Source organism: Spermophilus citellus (assembly GCF_964194105.1).
Source record: "Spermophilus citellus genome assembly, chromosome: 4".
Lineage (NCBI taxonomy): Eukaryota > Metazoa > Chordata > Mammalia > Rodentia > Sciuridae > Spermophilus > Spermophilus citellus.
Genome location: NC_138185.1, coordinates 121509077 through 121531129, shown reverse-complemented (window position 1 = coordinate 121531129; position 22053 = coordinate 121509077). Strand labels below are relative to the sequence as shown.

The following is a 22053-nucleotide window of genomic DNA, read 5'->3' as shown; positions in this document are numbered from 1 at the left end:
CTTTTTTTAATGCTGAATAATATTCCACTGTATTGTATATATCACTTTTTCTTTATTCATCAGACAATGGGCATTAGGACACTTCCACTTACCTTTTTTTTAATTATTTAAATCGGGGATTGGACACCAAGCCACATCCCAGGCCTTTTTATATTTTGTTTAGCGACATGGTCTCACTAAGTTGCTTAGGGCCTCACTAAGTTGCTGAGGCTCTCTTTGAACTTACCATCCTCCTGCATCAGCTTCCTGAGCCTCTGGGGTTACAGGTGTGCACAATCATGCCCAGCTCCACTTCTTAACTATTGAGAATATGTTGTAATGAACATGGGTCTGCAAATATCTTTTTATGTGTGTGTGTATGTGATACTGGGAATGGAACCCAGGGTCTTGCATATACTAGGCAAGTAGTCTGCTACTGAGCTATTTTATTTTATTTTATGTTTTGGTACTGGGGATTGAACTCAAAGGCACTCAACCACTAAGCCACATCCCTAGCCCTAATTTGTATTTTATTTAGAGACAGGGTCTCACTGAGTTGCTTAGGGCTTGCTTCACTGTTGCTGAGGCTGGCTTTGAACTCATAATCCTCCTGTTTCAGCCTCCTGAGCCACTCAGATTACAGGCATGTGCCACTGCGCCCAGCAAGCTATTTTATTTTTCAGACAGGGTCTCACTAAATTGCCTAGGTTAGCTTGAATTTGCAATCTTTCTGCCTCAGTCTTCAAAGTACCTGGAATTACAGGTGGTACAACCACACCTGGCTAACTTTAGAAATTATTTGGTTTGTTGTTGTTTTTCCAGTAACAGAACTAGAACCCAGGGATGTTCTACCTCTGAGTACAACCCCAACCCTTATTTTTAATTTTGAGACAGGGTTTTGCTAAGTTGCTGAGGCTATCCTTGAATGTTTGATTTTTCTGCCTTAGTCTCCTGAGACACTGGGATTACATAGAAATTCTTTTTACTTTAAACTTTCACATCTAAAATAGGTCCTTCACCCCTTCCACTCTGTACAACCTCAGTTTTTCTTACTAACACTTGACATTGTACTGTAAATTTACATGTTTAGAATGTTAGTTACATAAGAACAAAATTTTGTTTTATTCACCATTGTATCTTTGGAACTCATGAATGTCTGGAACATAATAGGTACTTAGTAATAAAAATCTATTGAAGAGGGGCTGGGGTTGTGGCTCAGTGGTAGAGCGCTCACCTCGCACCTAAGAGACCCTGGATTCGATCCTCAGCACCACATAAAAATAAACAAACAAAATAAAGATATTGTGACCATGTATAACTAAAAAAATATTTTTAAAAAATCTATTGATGAGCTGAATAAATTGGATAAAATGGAAAATTTGTTTTTAAAAATTAAAGAGACAACCGAGTCTTCCTGTTTATCCAGGTTGGCCCTAAACTCCTGTGCTCAAGGAGTTCTCCTGCCTCAATTGCCTGAATAGCTGGGACCACAGGGGTATGCTATTTTAGTTGCTTTTTTTTTATTTTTCTAAACTATATCTTTCCCCCTTTTTATTTTCAGAATATGAGTGATGCTATGGCAATTTTGCACAAACTTCAGACAGGCCTGGATGTAAATGTCAGATTCACTGGTGTTCGAGTGTTTGAATATACACCGGAATGCATAGTGTTTGACCTTCTTGATATTCCCTTGTACCATGGGTGGTTAGTGGACCCTCAGGTAAGTAGAAGAATTTAAATTATATAAATATAAATACAGAAAAAATATTAATTTTACAAATTAATCTTAATTTATATTTTCTGATGCTTATATTTTTGTGCTTTGATCCAGAATAAGCCAAATCTTGAGGTGAAGGGCATAGACTTCCAAACTATCAAATACTAAAGTCTGCCCAGATTTCTGATCCCACCCACAAGGAGTTAGGATCTAACTCCAAAATTAAACAAATTGTCCCCACAGGATTATCCTTACCTCTCACACCTACAAGTTCAGAGGTTTCCCAAGAGTACCCTCAGGTTTAATAATTTTCTAGAAAGATTCCCAAAGTCTGTCCTGGGTTGTGGCTCAGCAGTAGAGCACTCGCCTAGCATGTGTGAGGCCCTGGGTTCTATCCTTAGCACCACATATAAATAAATAAAATAAAGGTACTGTGTCCACCTAACTTTAAAAAAAAAAAAAAACACTGAGTTTAAAAAAAAAAAAAGATTCCCAGAGTCCACTGAACCTATGAAACTCACTGTTACAGGGAAAAGATATAGGTCAGCCAAGAAAAGAACTGCACAGGGCAAAAACTGGGAAGATTCCAAAAAAGCCTCTGTTGTCCTCCAGACATGTTATCTTTTTGAAATTGATATATGACAATATACATGGAATGTTGCCAATCCTGGCCTTCAATGTTAACTTTTTTTATTGAGATTTTATTGCATAAACATGATTGATTGCCCATATGGTTGAATTTAGTCTCCAGCTCTTCCTTTCCAGTGGGCTAAACTGAGTCACCTCATTAATATAAACTGCAGGGATGGTCCAAGGGACCCATTTCAAATTACAAAGTTTCTCCTATTACTAAGAAAATTCCAAGGGTTTAGAATTTGTTTCCAGGAGACAAACTTCTGGCATTTGTAAGGTCAGAACTCTCTTTGAGCAAGACCATATTCTTTATTGTACAGCTTTGAAAAGAGATTTTTTTAAAAGTTTTTGTTTTTTTAGTTGTAGATGGACACAATACCTTTATTTTATTTGTTTTTATTTTTATGTGGTGCCAGGGATTGAACCCAGTGCCTTACACATGTTAGGCAAGCACTCTACCACTGAGCCACAACCCTGGCACCTGAAAGAGATTTTTTTTAGATCATCCCAACATTTATTTTAAAAGCTATCTCATATTCCCATCATTCCTTTTTTTTTTTTAATAATATCTTTGTTTTATTTTTATATGGTGCTGAGGATCGAACCTACTGTCTCATACATGCAAGGCAAGTGCTCTCCCTCTGAGCCACAATCCCAGCCCTTCATATTCCCATCATTCAAACTGTTCATTTCTAAATATGCAGAGAACCTTGATATTTACTAGTTCAGCATTCCAGATTGTGCTTCTTAGCAAGTACATCAGGACCCTGATATGAAGTAGATGACACACCCAAGGATAATTGACAGAAGTTTAAGGAAGAGAGTATATTTATTTATAACGATGTGGTCAAAGTTGGGGAAACAAGTGAGGGATAATAAAGCATTGTAGAATTAACAAGAGCCAAAAACTATTTTTACCCTTAACTCTGAAGAGACTAGGAAAGGGTGTAATTAGTAGAACTCAGCCAGACCAATTGTTGAAACATAGGTCTCCAGCTGTGGCCCAGCAGGGGAAGGGTGAAGGTAATACTTAACTCTTTTTTTTTTTTTTAATTTTTTATTTGTTTTAATTAGTTACACATGACAGTACAATGGCCTTGACATTGACTCTCTCTGATTTCCTCCAATATCTCTCATTGGCCAATTGTCTGGTAACTGGAGAGTAAGAATTCTAGTTGCTTTAATCTGTAGAGATTGACCTCTTGGCCTGAGGATGTAGCTCATAATAGAGCACTTACTAGCCTATGTGAAGCCCTGGTGCAATCCCCAGTACCACACCAAAATAAAAAGAAACAATTTCTTTATTATATACTAAATTTTTCTATAGGCTTAGTCTTCTCTAGTCATTCCTTTAATCGGTCTTCTTTCTACTCCTATATTATTTTACTATTTTTATAGCTTATTTTTATAATTTTAAAATATAAGATAAAAAAATGTCAAAATATTATTTATTTGAGAACTTTAAAGAGAAAAAAAAAGGAGGAGTAGTCACAGCAGATGGGCTCTCACTAAGTTGCTTGAGTGTCTTGCTGAGTTGCTAAGGCTGGCCTTGAATTTGCAATCTTTTTGCCTCAGCCTCTCAAGTCACTCGGATTACAAGTGTGTGCCACTTTGCCCCACTACCTTTTATTATTATTATCATTATTTTTTTTTGAGAATTTTAATATTTATTTTTTAGTTTTCGGCAGACACAACATCTTTGTTTGTATGTGGTGCTGAGGATTGAACCTGGGCCCCATGCATGCCAGGCGAGCTCGATACCGCTTGAGCCACACCCCCAGCCCTATTATTATCATTATTATTAAACATTTAATTTTGAGATAATTGTGGATCCACATGCAGTTGTAAGAAATAATGCAGGGCAATTCATTGAACCTTTACCTAGTTTCTACTTTGCAATTTTACTTCAGTAAAATATCAAAACCAGGAAAATGATATTAACAAAGTGAAATACAGAACATTTTCCACCACCATAAAAATCTTGCCTGTTGCCCTTTCATAGCCACACCTACTTTTCTCCCACCTTCACCTTCTTCATCCTTGGCAACCACTAACCTGTTCTCCACTTCTATAATCTTGTTATTCAACAATAGTATATAAATAAAACAATATGGTATGTAATCTTTTATGATTTCCTTTTTTTTTTAACTCATCTCTGGAGCATCCAGGTAGTTGAATGTATTAATATTTTGTTCCTTTTTATTACTGAATAGTATTCCATGGTGTGGTTATGCCACTTTAACTATTTACCTGTCAAACTATTTACCTGTTTGTTTTTCTGTTTCTGGCTATTAAAAATAAAGCTGCTATAGGGCTGGGGTTGTGGCTCACTGGTAGAGAGCTCACCTAGCACCACATAAAAATAAATAAATAAAATAAAGGTATTGTATCCAACTACACCTAAAAAAAAATTTTTTTTTTTTAAAAAGAATAAAGCTGCCATAGGGCTGGGGATGTGGCTCAAGCGGTAGCGCGCTCGCCTGGCATGCGTGCGACCCGGGTTCGATCCTCAGCACCACATACCAACAAAGATGTTGTGTCCGCTGAGAACTAAAAAATAAATATTAAAAATTCTCTCTCTCTCTCTCTCTCACTCTCTCTCTCTCTCTCTCTCTCTCTCCCCCCCCTCACTCTCTCTTTAAAAAAAAAATTAAATTAAAAATAAATAAATAAATAAAGCTGCTATAAACATTTGTGTGCAAGTTTTTGTTTTAATTTCTCTGGATTAAATGTCCAGATGCACAACTGCTAGACCATATGGTAGTGATATGTGTATGTGTGTGTGTGTGTGTGTGTTTATGTGTGTAAGAGTCTGCCAAACTATTAATTAGCATGTCTGTACCAAAAGTGTATATTCCCACCAGTAGTATCTGAGTGACCCAGTTTCTCTGCATCCTTGTCAGCATTTGACATTGTCACTATTTTTTATTTTAGACATTCTTATGTAATCATGTTTCATTACTTTTCAGTTGCCTGTCTTAATCACTAATGATATTGGGCATCTTTTCTTGTGTGCTTGTGTGCTGTTCAGATCTCTTCTTCAATAAAATATCTCTTCATTTCTTTTTCCCATTTTCTAATTAGATTGGTTCTTTTCAGTTGAGCTTTGAGGTTTCTTTTTTTTTTTTAGAGAGAGAGAGTGAGAGCGAGAGAGAGAGAATTTTAATATTTATTTTTTAGTTATCGGCGGATACAACATCTTTGTTTTGTATGTGGTGCTGAGGATCGAACCCGGGCCGCACGCATGCCAGGCGAGCGCGCTACTGCTTGAGCCACATCCCCAGACCTTTGAGGTTTCTTTATATATTCCAGACACTAATTCTTTGTCAGATGTGTGTTTCACAAATATTTTCTCCTAGCTTAAAACTTGTTTTTTCATAATCTCAGGAAGATCTTCACAGAGCATAATTTTTTAATTTTAGTAGAGTTCAGTGTATCTGTTTTTGTCTTTATGTCTCATGCTTTAGTGTTAAGTCTAAGAACTCCCTAGCTCTAGATCCTAAATAGTCTCTCATATGCTTTTTATCCTAAATATTATATAGTTTTGTGCTTTACACAAAGTCCATGATCCATTTCGAGTTAATTTTGTATGAGGTATAAGACTTTGGGTTATTTTATTTTATTTTATTTTTTATCTATGGATGTCTACTTGCTCTAGCACCAGTTGGTATGCACCTACCACCTCAAGCAATTTTAGAACACTTTTATCATCCCCAGAAGAAGCCCTTTCCTGTTAGCAATCATTCTCCATTCCCCTTAACCTTCCCATTATATTTTCTGTCTAAAGATTTGGCTATTCTGAACATTTTATATAAATTAAAATATAATATTTATATAATATTAAATATTTATATAATATAATAAATATTTATATAATATAATATTAAATATAATATTTATATAAATTAAAATATAATATTTGGTCTTTTGCAATTAACTTCTTTCAAAGTGACTGTACCTTTTTATACACCCACCAGCAGTGTGTGAATGTTCTGTTTTCCACATCCTCATCAACACTTCTTAATTATCTCTCTTTTTTATTAAAACTATTCTGGCAGGTGTAGAATCATATCTCATTGTGGTTTTATTCATGTTTCTCATCTAATGATGTTGAACATATTTTCATGGGCTTATTAGCCATTTGTATATCTCCTTTGGAGAAACATCTGTTTAGATCCTTTGCCTATTTTAAATTGTTATTAGTCTTTTGTTATTAGTTACAAGAGTTCTTGTTACATTTTTACTACAACCCCTTATCAGATATTTATTTGGAAATATTTTCTGCCATTCTATGGGTTGTCTTTTTATTTTCTTCATGGTATCCTTGGAAATACAAAAGGTTTTATTTTCATGAAGTTTAATTTATCCATTTATTTATTTTGCCTCATGCTTTTGGTATCCTAAGATAGTTTTGCGTAACTGAAAGTTACAAAGGGGGCTGGGGATGTGGCTCAAGCGGTAGCGCGCTCGCCTGGCAGGCCTGCGGCCCAGGTTCGATCCTCAGCACCACATACAAAGATGTTATGTCCGCCGATAACTAAAAAATAAATATTAAAATTCTCTCTCTCTCTCCCTCTCTCACTCTCTCTTTAAAAAAAAAAAGAAAGTTACAAAGGTTTACTCCTATATTTTGTTCTTAGAGTTTTATAATTTTATTGCTTACATTTAGGAATTTGATCCATTTTGAATTAATTTTTCTGTATATCTTGAGGAAAGGGTCCAGTTTTATTCTTTTGCATGTGTTTATCTAATTGCTCTAGTACAACCATTGGTTGAAAAGATTATTCTTTCGCTGTTGAATTGTTTTGGCACTCAGAATTGTCTTTGCAAAATAATACCTTCCCCTTTATTTCCTTAAAAGTCTCTAGTGTAACTAAAATAAGATATGAAATTCTTAATTAGGATTTTTATCATGGGTTGTATGATCTAGACTCTGCCTGTCTATCCAACACCTCCTGTACTCCTTATACCTTCTCAATCTAGAGAACATTATCTCCTTCTCTGTCTCTCTCTCTCTCTCTGTCTCTCTGTCTCTGTTGTCATACTGAGGACTGAACTGAGGGGCATTCTACCACTGAGCTATTACTTTTATTTTTTGAGACAGAGTCTCGCTAAGGTGCCTAGGCTGGTCTTGAACTTGGGATTCTTCTGTCTCAGCCACCCAAGTAACTAGAATTATAGCTGTTCACCCAGCATCTTTAGCTCTTTTTTTGATCTTCAGACATGTCAAGCTCATTCTTGTCTCAAAGTTTTTGGGTTGACTGATTGCCCACTATATAATACTTGTCTCCTTCCTAACATGTATTGTCCCAGATCTTCACATTTCTGATTCTTCATTATTTAGTTCTTAGGTCAAATATCTCTTATTAGAGAACCCTTCCTGACCAGCTTGTTAAAATTCATTACCCTCCCTATCCCCCAGTCATTTTGCCCCCATAACCCTATTTTATTTTCTTAACCATTTGTCTTTTTTTTAATGAAGCATTTTTTTTACACAGTATCTTTATTTTGTTTATTTTTATATTGTGCTGAGGATCAAACCCAGTGCCTCACATGTGTGAGGCAAGTGCTCTACCATTTAGCCACAACCCCAGCCCCCTTTTACTGTTTGTTATTAATTGGAATTATTATTCTATTACCTGAGTAACTGTTATATCCCACTAGAATGCATGTTTTATAAGGGCTGGGCTCTATGTCTCAGTGTTTAGAACAGTACCTAGCACATCATAGATTCTCTCTTTTTCTTGTCTTTTTGCAGTACTGAGAATTGAACCCAGGGGCTCTCTGTCACTGAGCTACATCCCCAGCCCTTTTTATATTTTTTTTATTTTAATAAGACAGGGTCTCACTAAGTTGCCAAGCTTGCCTCAAACTTGGAACTCCTCTTGCCCCAGCATCCCTAATAGGAGGGAATTATAGATGTGTACCACCACTCCTGGCTACATAGTAGGTTCTCAATCAGTATTAACTGATGGAATGCTACTGAACTCATTTTTTTTTTTTTTGAGAGAGAGAGAGAGAGAGAATTTTAATATTTATTTTTTAGTTTTCGGCAGACACAACATCTTTTGTTTGTATGTGGTGCTGAGGATCGAACCTGGGCCGCAGGCATGCCAACCCCAGCCCATGAATTCATTAACTATAGAGAGGAGAGATCATAATAGTAAGAACATGGCAGTGCTTTTTCCATACCTGTCCATTCATAAAAGCAAATGGTATTCTGGACAATGGAAGGATAGCTTACTATAAGAAGGGCATCTGTGTCTTTACTGGTACTTTGCTTCTGAGAAGATCACTGAAAAGTCTTAACATACCCAACCATTTACGCAAAGCAAAATGGGTCGAGTTTGATCCTGGTGGATGGCAATGCCAGGTAGTTTTGATTATTTAGGTGAATGAGATGATAGCCTGAGGAAATTAAACTTGAGTTCTTAAAAAGTAAACTCAGATCATCTCTTTGACTTTATGAATAGCTGTATGTCATCCAGTAAACAGGTGAGTCCATATGCTTAAAGAAAAAGTAGAAAGCAATTATCAGGTTTTACTGGTTTAGATAGCAGTTTTTAAACTCTCAGAGTAGCCTCATGTCTGCTTTTTTTGCTTACTTTCTTTGTGCCAGAAGAATTCTACTGCTGGAAGAAAAGAACAAGGCAAAAGTTTGAAATCCATAGGTCTACACCAAATACATTTCGGAACTGGATGGTTCTTCTGTTTTTTGTAAATAACTGTTTTTCAAATAAATCCCTGCATTTGTTGTTGGATGGTGGGCACCCAAATTCAGTCATTGTAAAGGTATTCCCCAATTGTTAATTGATAACTAACTCCTTAATAGCAACTCTGGAGGCCAGATGATGATGGAGCGATATATTCAGTGTGCTGAAAGAAGAGAAATGCTAACTTATAATTCTGTTCTCAGTAAAATTATTACTTTTGTCTGAAGAAAAGTCATCTTTCAGATTAACTAAGTTAAGATCATTTGCTGCCAGTAGACTTTATTTTAAATTTTCTTTTTTTGCCATGATAGACACTGAGCCCCAGGACCTTAGAATGCATAATAAGCAAGCATTCTACTACTAAGCTACATCCCTAGTCATAGGCCATTATTAATTATTTTGGTCAGAAGGAAAATGATCCCTGATTGAAAGACAAGTTGAATGGAGAGAATATAAGATGATAACTACATGGATAAATCTAAATGATGAATATGCAAATAATTTTTTTTTCTTTGTTACTGGGGATTAAACACATGGGTGCTTTACCACTGAACTACATCCCCAGTCTTATTTATTTATTTATTTATTTATTTATTTATTTATTTGAAGAGTGTTACTAAATTGCTGAGGCTGGCAATACTCCAGCCTTTAACCTCCCAAATTGCTGGTATTATAGGAATGGGCCACTGCTCTCTGACACAAATTTTTTTTCTTTTTTTTTATTGGTTGTTCACAACATTACAAAGCTCTTGACATATCATATTTCATACATTAGATTGAAGTGGGTTATGAACCCCCAATTTTACCCCAAATGCAGATTGCAGAATCACATCGGTTACACATCCACAATTTTACATAATGCCCTATTAGTAATTGTTGTATTCTGCTACCTTTCGTATCCCCTACTATCCCCCCTCCCCTCCCCTCCCATCTTCTCTCTCTACCCCATCTACTGTAATTCATTTCTCTCCTTGTTTATTTTCCCATTCCCCTCACAACCTCTTATATGTAATTTTGTATAGCAATGAGGGTCTCCCTTCATTTCCATGCAATTTCCCTTTTCTCTCCCTTTCCCTCCCATCTCATGTCTCTGTTTAATGTTAATCTTTTCTTCCTGCTCTTCCTCCCTGCTCTGTTCATAGTTGCTCTCATTATATCAAAGAAGGCATTTGGTATTTGTTTTTTAGGGATTGGCTAGCTTCACTAAGCATAATCTGCTCTAGTGCCATCCATTTCCCTGCAAATTCTATGATTTTGTCATTTTTTATTGCTGCATAGTACTCCATTGTGTATAGATGCCACATTTTTTTTTATCCATTCATCTATTGAAGGGCATCTGGGTTGGTTCCACAGTCTAGCTATTGTGAATTGTGCTGCTATGAATATCGATGTGGCAGTATCCCTGTAACATGCTCTTTTAAGGTCTTCAGGGAATAGTCCGAGAAGGGCAATAGCAGGGTCAAATGGTGGTTCCATTCCCATCTTTCCCAGGAATCTCCAAACTGCTTTCCAAATTGGCTGCACCAATTTGCAGTCCCACCAGCAATGTACAAGTGTACCCTTTTCTCCACATCCTCCCCAGCACTTGTTGTTGTTTGACTTCATAGTGGCTGCCAATCTTACTGGAGTGAGATGGTATCTTAGGGTGGTTTTGATTTGCATTTCTCTGACTGCTAGAGATGGTGAGCATTTTTTCATGTACTTGTTGATTGATTGTATATCCTCCTCTGAGAAGTGTCTGTTCAGGTCCTTGGCCCATTTGTTGATTGGGTTATTTGTTATCTTATTGTCTAATTTTTTGAGTTCTTTGTATACTCTGGATATTAGGGCTCTATCTGAAGTGTGAGGAGTAAAAATTTGTTCCCAGGATGTATGCTCCCTATTTACCTCTCTTATTGTTTCTCTTGCTGAGAAAAAACTTTTTAGTTTAATTAAGTCCCATTTGTTGATTCTTGTTATTAACTCTTGTGCTATGGGTGTCCTATTAAGGAATTTGGAGCCCGACCCCACAATATGTAGATCAGAGCCAACTTTTTCTTCTATCAGACGGAGAGTCTCTGATTTGATATCAAGCTCCTTGATCCATTTTGAGTTAACTTTTGTGCATGGCGAGAGAAAGGGATTCAGTTTCATTTTGTTGCATATGGGTTTCCAGTTTTCCCAACACCATTTGTTGAAGATGCTATCCTTCCTCCATTGCATGCTTCTAGCCCCTTTATCAAATATAAGATAGTTGTAACTTTGTGGATTAGTCTCTGTGTCCTCTATTCTATACCATTGGTCCACCCGCCTGTTTTGGTACCAGTACCATGCTGTTTTTGTCACTATTGCTCTGTAATATAGTTTGAAATCTGGTATCGCTATACCGCCTGATTCACACTTCCTGCTTAGAATTGCTTTTGCTATTCTGGGTCTTTTATTTTTCCATATGAATTTCATGATTGCTTTATCTATTTCTACAAGAAATGCCGTTGGGATTTTGATTGACATTGCATTAAACCTATAGAGAACTTTTGGTAATATCGCCATTTTGATGATGTTAGTTCTGCCTATCCATGAACAGGGTATATTTTTCCATCTTCTAAGATCTTCTTCTACTTCTCTCTTTAGGGTTCTGTAGTTTTCATTGTATAAATCTTTCACCTCTTTTGTTAGGTTGATTCCCAAGTATTTTATTTTTTTTGAGGATATTGTGAATGGAGTGTTTTTCCTCATTTCTGTTTCAGAAGTTTTGTCGCTGATATACAGAAATGCCTTTGATTTATGCGTGTTGATTTTATATCCTGCCACTTTGCTGAATTAATTTATTAGTTCTAGTAGTTTCTTTGTAGACCCTTTTGGGTCTTCTAGGTATAGAATCATGTCATCTGCAAATAGTGATAATTTAAGTTCTTCTTTTCCTATTTTTATGCCTTTAATTTCTTTCATCTGTCTAATTGCTCTGGCCAGTGTTTCGAGAACTATATTGAATAGAAGTGGTGATAGAGGGCATCCCTGTCTTGTTCCAGATTTTAGAGGGAATGCCTTCAACTTTTGTCCATTCAGAATGATGCTAGCCTGAGGCTTAGCATAGATAGCTTTTACAATGTCAAGGTAAGTTCCTGTTATCCCTAGTTTTTCTAATGTTTTGAACATAAAGGGATGCTGTACTTTGTCGAATGCTTTCTCTGCGTCTATCGAGATGATCATATGGTTCTTATCTTTAAGTCTATTGATGTGGTGAATAAAATTTATTGATTTCCGTATGTTGAACCATCCTTGCATCCCAGGGATGAATCCTACTTGATCATGGTGCACAATTTTTTTTGATGTGTTTTTGTATTCGATTCGCCAGAATTTTATTGAGGATTTTTGCATCTAGGTTCATTAGAGATATTGGTCTGTAGTTTTCTTTCTTTGAGGTGTCTTTGTCTGGTTTCAGAATCAGGGTGATGTTGGCCTCATAGAATGAATTTGGAAGAGCTCCCTCTTTTTCTATTTCCTGAAATAACTTGAAGAGTATTGGTATTAATTCTTCTTTAAAGGTTTTGTAAAACTCCGCTGTATACCCATCCGGTCCTGGGCTTTTCTTGGTTGGTAGTCTTTTGATGGCTTCTTCAATTTCATCCATTGATATTGGTCTGTTCAAATTGTGTGTATCCTCCTGACTCAGTCTGGGAAAATCATATGACTTAAGAAATTTATCGATGTCTTCACTATCTTCTATTTTATTGGAATATAGTTTTTCAAAATAATTTCTAATTGTCTTCTGTATTTCTGTAGCATCTGTTGTGATATTGCCTTTTTCATCCCGTATGTTAGTAATTTGAGTTCTCTCTCTTCTTCTCTTCATTAGCATGGCTAAAGGTCTGTCGATCTTATTTATTTTTTTGAAGAACCAACTTTTAGTTTTGTTAATTTTTTCAATAGTTTCTTTTGTTTCAATTTCATTGATTTCCGCTCTGATTTTAATTATTTCTTGCCTTCTGCTACATTTGCTGTTGTTTTGCTCTTCCTTTTCTAGGGCTTTGAGATGAAGTGTGAGCTCATTTATTTGTTGGTTTTTTCTTTTTTTGAGGAATGACCACCAGGCGATGAATTTTCCTCTTAAAACTGCTTTCATTGTGTCCCATAGATTCCGATATGTTGTGTCTGTATTTTCATTTATCTCTAAGAATTTTTTGATTTCCTCTTATGTCTTCTGTAACCCATTGATCATTCAGTAGCATATTGTTCATTTTCCATGTGATGTAGGATTTTTACTTCCTTCTTTTATCATTGATTTCCAGTTTCATTCCATTATGATCAGATAAAATGCAAGGTATTATCTCCACCCCTTTATATTTACTGAGGGTTGCCCTATGGCATAATATATGGTCTATTTTTGAGAAGGATCCATGTGCTGCTGAGAAAAAAGTATATCCATTTGATGATGGTTGATATATTCTATATATGTCAGTTAAGTCTAGGTTATTGATTGTGATATTGAGTTCTATAGTTTCTTTATTCAACTTTTGTTTGGAGGATCTGTCCAATGGTGAGAGAGGTGTGTTGAAGTCACCCATAATTATTGTGTTGTGGTCTATTTGATTCTTGAACTTGAGGAGAATTTGTTTTATGAATGTCGCAGCACCATTATTTGGTGCATAAATATTGATAATTGTTATGTCTTGTTGGTGAATGGTTCCTTTTAACAGTATATAATGTCCTTCTTTATCCCTTTTGATTAACTTAGTCTTGAAGTCGATTTTATTCGATATGAGGATGGCCACCCCTGCTTGCTTACGAGGACCGTGTGCGTGGTATATTTTTTCCCATCCTTTCACCTTCAGCCTGTGTATGTCTTTTCCAATCAGATGTGTCTCCTGGAGGCAGCATATTGTTGGATTTGTTTTTTTAATCCATGATACCAGCCTATGTTGCTTTATTGGAGAGTTTAAGCCATTAACATTCAGAGTTACTATTGATATATGGTTTGTACTTCCATCCATGTTTGATTATTTATCGTTTTTTAAAAAAATTTAGTTTGTTTCTCCATGATTATCTTTCCTCTCGCCCTCTGTCTTTACAGAGGCACTTCCTACTGATGGTTTTGGTTATTGTTTTTCATTTCTTCCTCGTGTAGTGTTTTGCTCAAAATGCTTTGCAATGCTGGCTTTCTGGCTGCAAATTCTTTTAACTTTTGTTTATCATGAAAGATTTTTATTTCGTTGTCATACCTGAAGCTTAATTTTGCTGGATACAGAATTCTTGGTTGGCATCCATTGTCTTTCAGTGTTTGAAATACATTGTTCCATGACCTTCTTGCTTTCAGTGTCTGTGATGAAAAATCCGTTGTTAACCTTATTGGTTTACCCCTAAATGTAATCTGTCTCCTTTCTCTTGTAGCTTTCAATATTATCTCTTTGTTCTGTATATTGGATATCTTCATAACAATGTGTCTTGGCGTTGGTCTACTGTGATTTTGTGTGCTCGGTGTCCTGTATGCATCTTCAATTTGTATATCTGTTTCCTTTTTTATTTCTGGAAAGTTTTCTGTAATTATTTCATTCAGCAGGTTACTCATTCCCTTGGTTTGAATCTCTGTACCTTCTTCTATCCCGATGACTCGTAAGTTTGGTTTTTTTATGTTATCCCATAACTCTTGGATGTTTTTCTCGTGATTTTTTACCAGCCTTTCTGAGTTGGCTAGACTGTTTTCAAGATGATATATTTTGTCTTTATTATCTGACGTTCTGGCTTCTACTTGCTCCACTCTGTTAGTGATACTCTCAATTGAGTTTTTAATTTGGTTTATCGTTTCCTTCATTTCTAGAATTATTGTTTGATTATTTTTTATAATCTCTATCTCCTGATAAAGATGCTTAACTTCTTCTTTTATCTGTTTATATAATTCATTCTCAATGTGTTCTTTCGCTGCTTGAATTTGCTGTCTTGTATCCTCTTTAAGGTTCCATTCCATCTGTCTAAGGTGTTCCTTGAGTTCTTTATATGACCATTTTTCTGATGACTCTAGGTCCTCCTGAATATTTAGGCCTTCCTGCATTGTTTGTACTCCTTTTCTTCCTTGTTTTTTGAAGCTGCTCATGTTACTTCTTGTTCTGTTTGACTGATGAGTTACTGTTTACTCCTATAAATTTATTAGATGCTTGGGAGAAAAGGTATTAGAAGGGAAGGGAAGAAGTCACTAAAGAGAATGAGAGTAAGCAGGTAGAATTCAAGGAAGGGGGGATAAGATAATTGAAAAGAAATGAAAAGAGAAAAGAAGAAAAAAAAAGGAAATAAAAAAGAAAAAAAATTTTAAAAAATAATAAAAAAATTAAAATTAAAATTAGAAGAAAAAAAATTTTAAAAAAAATTTAAAAAAACAACAAGAAAGAAAAATGAAAATGAAAGAAAAACCCAAATCAAAAAAAAAGAGAAAAGAAAAAAAAAACTAATAAATGCCGTCTTAGAGTTTGATTAACTTCTCTTCCAGTAGGTGGCGCTGTGCCCACCAGGTCAAGTTTCTCCTGTCAATACGCGGGAACCAATCACTGTGCAGCAGCTCCTCCCAGACTGGGCGAGTCTCCAATCCTGAGTGTCTAGGGCCTCCTCTTGTGTCTAGTCACTTCCCACTTTTCCTCTAGCCAGGTCCCTCTCACAGGTGCCGCTCACCACAATACTGGCTACACGCCAGGTCTGCTGCTCCCGGGAGCCCTGTTTTCATGAACGAGTGAGCACACTCTTCCAGTTTGCCATTTCCTCAGACCCTAAGTTTGTAGAGCTTGGGGCTGAGAATCCTCAGCGAATTTTACTTGCCCTCCGGTAGCCACTCCCCCGGTAGCTGGTGCAAGAGACCTCACTGTCAGCACTGGTGGGAGCGGTAGTTCCGCGCCGTGGGTCCCGCGCCACCTCTGATTCCCTGGGTCTGGCTATCGTGCTCACGGGAGAGCTGGGAGGGGCCCTTAAGGTTTCCCCGATGTGTGGAGAGGGAAGGCTAGGGAATTACACACCTGTAGCCGCAGGTTTCAATGAAGTTATCTCCTCCGCCGCAGTCTGATGACGTCAGTTCTCTGCCATGGTGGTATCTCTTGCAAATGGTGACAGTTCGTTTCCCTTTGCCGGGCGACCAATGCAACGGGTGGGTCCTTACTGTCTCTCCCAAGCCCCGTTTCAAACCTGTGGCCACTGCCTATGAAGGCTCGGTAGGCATTTACCTCCGTAGGATGAGAAGGGCTGACCAGTTGTTTCAGCCGGATGGATTAGTGCTGAGTCACAGCTGTTTGTCTGCGGGAAGCAGGCGAACGGGAGCTTGAATTCAGCTGATCCGGGCTCAGAGTGTGTTCTGAGAGGCCCAGACTGTTTGCCCCAGATCCACGTCAGCTCAGCATTGCCTAGTGATCCTGTTATCTTTGTTATCTGTCACTTCGAGTTCATCTTCTGATTCATTAATAATTGTAATGCATTTTCTCAGCCAATTTTCCTCTCTCTTTTCACATGTAGAGATGCAGACAGACTGATCATTTCTTCCCATTCATTTTCATAAACTCAAACGCTCCCCAGGCAGCTGCGCGTCAGAAGCCTCTGACACAAATTTTTAAAAAATTATTTTAAAAATTCTGATAGAATATGTAAAAATCATAACAAATTTGAAGAATGATTAAATGGAATTGAAGTATTCCAAGGACCTAGAATGAATTATTAAAGAAGAAAATAATTAAGATGTTTGTTTTTCTTTTTGAGATGGGGTCTCTCTGTGTTGCCCAGACTGATCTCAAATTCAGCTTCCCAAGTAGCTGAGAATAAGGGTACCTATCCCGTGCCTAGCCTAAAAATAAATTTTTGACTTTGATATGGTAGGTATAGATTTTTTTAAAAAAATATATTTTATTTTTTAGTTTTAGGTGGACACAATATCTTTATTTTATTTTTATGTAGTGCTGAGAATCAAACCCAGTGCCTCTCGCATGCTAGGCTTGTGCGCTACCACTTGAGCCACATCCCCAGCCCCAGGATAGATGTCTTATAGTTTCTGTAGCATATCTGTTCAATATAGTAGCCATGTATGTCTATTTAAATTTAAAAATTTAGTTTCTGAGTTGTACTAACTACATTTTAGTTTCTCAGTAGACACGTGGGCCTCAATGGTAGAGCATTTAGCTAACATAAGCAGGACAGTTCAGTACCACAAGAAAAGAAATTAATAGCCATATGTGACCAGTGGATATTCTGTTGGGTATCATAGATTTGGAAAATTTCCATCATTGTTAAAAAATACTATTGGATAGTGCATTTCTAGAGTAACCATGAAAACCTTAGAAACATATGGGTAACTTTTAGATTAGTAGAAAAAGAAGAATTAGTATAAAAAGAAGGATAAAGGGAGAGACAAAGTAATATTGAACTGATGGGACAGACAGAATGGTTATATCTAATGAATTTAAATATATGAATAATAATCCATAGCCAAGAAATGGAAATAACCTAAGTATCCATCAGCTGATGAATGGGTAAAGAAAATGTAATACACATATATAATGGAATACTATTCAGCCAAAAAAAAGAATGAAACTGTCATTTGGGACAAAATGAGAAAAAGTAAGTGAAGTAAGTCAGGCACAGAAAGATAGATCTGCATGATTTTATGGGGAATTTTTAAAAAGTTGATCTGATAGAATTTAAGAGTATAATCGTGGTTATCAGAGGCTGGAGACAGTAAGGAATGATGGGAAACATTTATGGATATGTACTAAGTTACAATTAGATAGAAGCAAAAAACTGTTGTGTGCTGTTACACAGTGTAAATAGCAATAATGTACTTTACATTTCAAAAATCTAGAATAGATTTTGAAAATTTTCACCATAAAATAATGATAGTTTGAGGAGATAAATCTGTTTAACCTGATTTAAATATTATCCAATGTATTCAACACATTTTATCCCATTAATAACGTGCTTTGATATTTTTATGTAACAGTTAATAAAATAATAATTATTATTATTATTAATGGTACTGGGAATTATACCCACTGAGCTACATCCTCAGCCCTTTTTATTTTTTTATTTTGAGACAGGATCTCAAAAGGTTGCACAGACTAATCTCAAACTAGTGATAATCTTGCCTTGGCCTTCTGAGTAGCTAGGATTTTAAGCATGTACGACTGCACCTGGCAATAAAATTATTTCTAGAAGAAATAATTATAGTAAGTGTAAATAGGAGTAAATACTCTAAAAAAGAGTATTCTCAAAACTACACTGAGATTTCATCTCACACCAGTTAGAATTGCAGTCATCAAGAATACAAATAAAAATAAATGCTTCTATACTGTTAGTGGGATTGTACATTAATAAATCACTATGGGAATGAGTATAGAGGTTTCTCAAAAGAGTTTCCTGGAACCACCATATGACATGGCTATACCATACCTTGGTATTTATCCTGAAAAATTAGTCATCATACTACAGTGATACATGCATATCCATGTTTATAGCAGCACAATTCATAGTAGCCAAACTATGGAACCAACTTAGGTATCCATCAACAGATGAATGGATAAAGAAAATGTGGCATGTATACACAATTGAGTTTTACTGAGCTATAAAGAAAAATAAAATAATGTTATTTGCAGGAATATGGATAAAACTAGAGACTGTCATGTTAAGAAAAATGAGTCAAACTCAGAAGATCAGGAGTCATGTATTTTCTTTCATATGCCGAAGCTAAAAAGCAAAAGGAAAAGAAAGTTGGGGGTGGATATCCTGAAGATCAAAGGGAAATCAGTGGAGAAAAAAGGGACCAAGGGATGGGAGGTGGAGAGGGAGGAGGGGAGAATGCTAGGGAGTGACATTGACCAAATTATGTTGTTATATTATATGCATGTCTAAATAGGTGTCAACAAGTTCCTCATAATTCCTATAATGCACCAATAAAAATGTGGGGAAAAAATCACTGAAATAAAAAAGGAAAAAAAAAAGTATGCGGGGGATGTAGCTCAGTGGTAAAGCGTTTGCCAGCATCCTCAATACAAAAAGAAGGAAGGAAGGAGAATTATTCTGAGGCTAGAATAATTTGTTTATTTATTTATTTATTTTTTGCTGTTTACAAGACCTATATAAACAATATGGATATACAGAAAGATTACAAGGAAAAAGAGATGCTGTATAATTACTAATCAAAAGAAAGCTGGTGTGTCCTGTATTAATATTGGAAAGAGTAGATGTCAAAGCAAAAAGCATTACTAATGATAGAATTTTAATTTAATAAAAATTTAATAAAATCATTTGAAATTTTTGTGCTTCAGAAGATATCTGGAAAGTAGATAGCCTAAGTGACTGTTCATTCCTTAGACCCACAGGAACTGCCACAACAAATAAAGATCACTATTTTTATAATGAAAAGCAAAATTAGTGTGCATCACAATTGAGTACACAATTGAGTTTTACTGATAATAAGTGCATAAGCAAAATTTGACATTGTCACAGTGAAAGATTTTAATTACCTATCTATAATTAATAGAAACAAAAGAAAAAATCTAATAAATTTACATTCTTTCACAATTCTATTATTTTTGAACAATTTCAGATTTATAGGAAAATTGGAAAGATATTAGAGAGAATTCCTTAATGTTAATGTCTTATATGACCGTGATACATGTATGGAATTTCATATTGGTACATCACTATATTAACTAAATTATAATCTTCATTCAAATTTCACATATTTTTCCACCAATTTTTTTGTTGTTGTTGATGGTGTTCCAAAATCCAGGATATCATATTGCATTTAATCAGCCTATCTTTCTAGTCTTCTCTAGTGGATTAAATTTTCTTTCTCTGACCACAGTGCAATTTATCTAGAAATCAGTAGAAAAACAATAAATAGAAACTACTCGGGTCAAGAAAATAATAATGTAATTTAGAATATATTTTCAATTACATAGTAACTAAATCCATATTAAAACCTGTGAGATTTGGGCTGGGGTTGTGGTTCAGCGGTAGAGTGCTCGCCTAGCGCGTGCTTGCACTGGATTTGATCCTTAGCACCACATAAAAATCAGTAAATAAAATAAAAGCATTGTGTCCAACTACAACTAAAAAATAAATATTAAAAAAAAACTTGTGAGATTTAACCAGAATAGTTTTTAGAGAGATCTTTAAACCTTAAGTTCATATATTAAAGGAGAACACTAAAAATGAATGAGCTGTATATCCATCTTAATAAAGCAGAAAGTATCAAAGTAGGAAGTAAACATAAGGAAGATGAGCAAATCTAAAATTCTTTGAAAATGATTAAATGATAAATAGAAAGTGAAAATTTTAAAACATTATTTACATAGCATAAGTTCCTAGGAATAAATGTGACAAAAAGATGCACAAGACATCTATGAGAATAATTTTTTTTTAGTTTTATTTATTTATTTTTAAAAGACATTACCTTACTGTGTTGCCCAGGCTGGCCCTGAACTCCTGAACTCAAGCTATCCTTCCTCCTCAGGCCCCAAGTACCTGGGACTACAGGCATAGGCTACCTACCATACCTGGCTTTGGAAATAATTTTTATATTTGAAAGAAATTAGAGACCCATATAAAATACAGAGATATGGTGCTCTTAAATTTCAAGACTGGAATTATAAAGATTGCCGTTTTTCCAAAAAGTACAATCAAACAAAATTCCAGCAAACTGGGCGGGGGGGTGGGGGGGCGGTTTAGGAGCAGGGAGTTGTGGAATGCAACATTTTTTTTAAGGGGGGGGGGGGAGAGAATTTTTTAATATTTATTTTTCAGTTTTCAGTGGACACAACATCTTTATTTTATTTTATGTGGTGCTGTGAGAGCGTTACTGCTAGAGCCACATCCCCAGCCCAACATGTTTTTTTTTTTAATAACTTATATGAAAGTAGAAAAGGCCAGTAATCAACATCAAGATATTCTTGAAATAGAACAAGTAGGGAGGACATACTTTTCCATATATGAAATAGCTAATATTATAATTAAGAATTAGACCAGAGAATAGAGCCACCCCACCCCCCAAAAATAAACCACTATGCTTATGTAGACAGAAATAGGGCATTACAGAGCAAGAGGGAAGAGCAATTCTTTCAATTAAAGGTGCCAAGACAATTTGTTGGCCATAGTGGAAAAATGAAATTTGTTTTCCACAATTCACACAATAATGATTCTGTTCCATGTGCATTAAAGTTTAACTGTAAAAAAAATAATAAAACTAGGGGCTGGGGTTGTGGCTCAGTAGTAGAGTACTTGCCTAGCTCGTGTGAGGCCCTGGGTTCGATCCTTAGCACCACATAAAAATAAATAAAATAAAGGTATTGTGTACAATTACAACTAAAAAATAAATATTTAAAAAAACAAATATAAAACTAAATGTTTGAGACCCAACAATAGGGAGGAATTTCTAAACAACACAAATCCATTAACCTATAAAGGAAACGTTAGTAAACATGACTACCTTAAAATTGAGAATTTGAGTTCATCTAAAGTCATCCAAAGAGGATGTAAAAGCAAGCAACAGAGTACATGACTGCAACTTATAGAAGATTAATATCTAGAAGGTATAAATAACTCCCAGAAATAATTTTTTAAAAGGTAGACAACTCAGTAAAAAAAAGGATCAAACAGACATTTCACAAAAATGGATATCCAAATGGCCAGTGAACTTACAAATTTGTCATGAAGGTAATACAGAATGAAATAAAAATGAGATACCATTATAACCTTGTCAAGCTGGCCAACATGTGAAAGTCTAACAATATTGAATGCTGGAGAAGATTTCAACATTGTGAATTTTTAGATCCTGATAATAAGAATGGAAATTAGCCATATACTCTGGGAAACAATGATTCCTTCAACATGAGAACTTAGATGCTATTAGCAGTATTATATGCTATGGCAAATAATACTGCTATGAACATTCATGTACATTTATCCTGTTGCAGTATTATTTGCCATAGCCTCAAACTGGAAACAATTCAAATAACCACCAAAAGATGAAATAATTGTGGTATATTCATATTTTGGAATATTGTACTACAA

General features: G+C 35.6%; 1 protein-coding gene across 2 annotated transcripts in view; it reads left to right on the top strand.

Moving 5' to 3' along the window:
- Positions 1-22053, top strand: part of MINDY2 (MINDY lysine 48 deubiquitinase 2) — an 85135-nt gene that overhangs the window by 36394 nt on the left and 26688 nt on the right. For both annotated transcript variants that reach the window (XM_081290374.1, XM_081290375.1), the window contains exon 4: positions 1541-1699. In XM_081290374.1, the coding sequence (XP_081146500.1) occupies positions 1541-1699 (159 nt within the window). The remainder of the gene's footprint in view (positions 1-1540; positions 1700-22053) is intronic.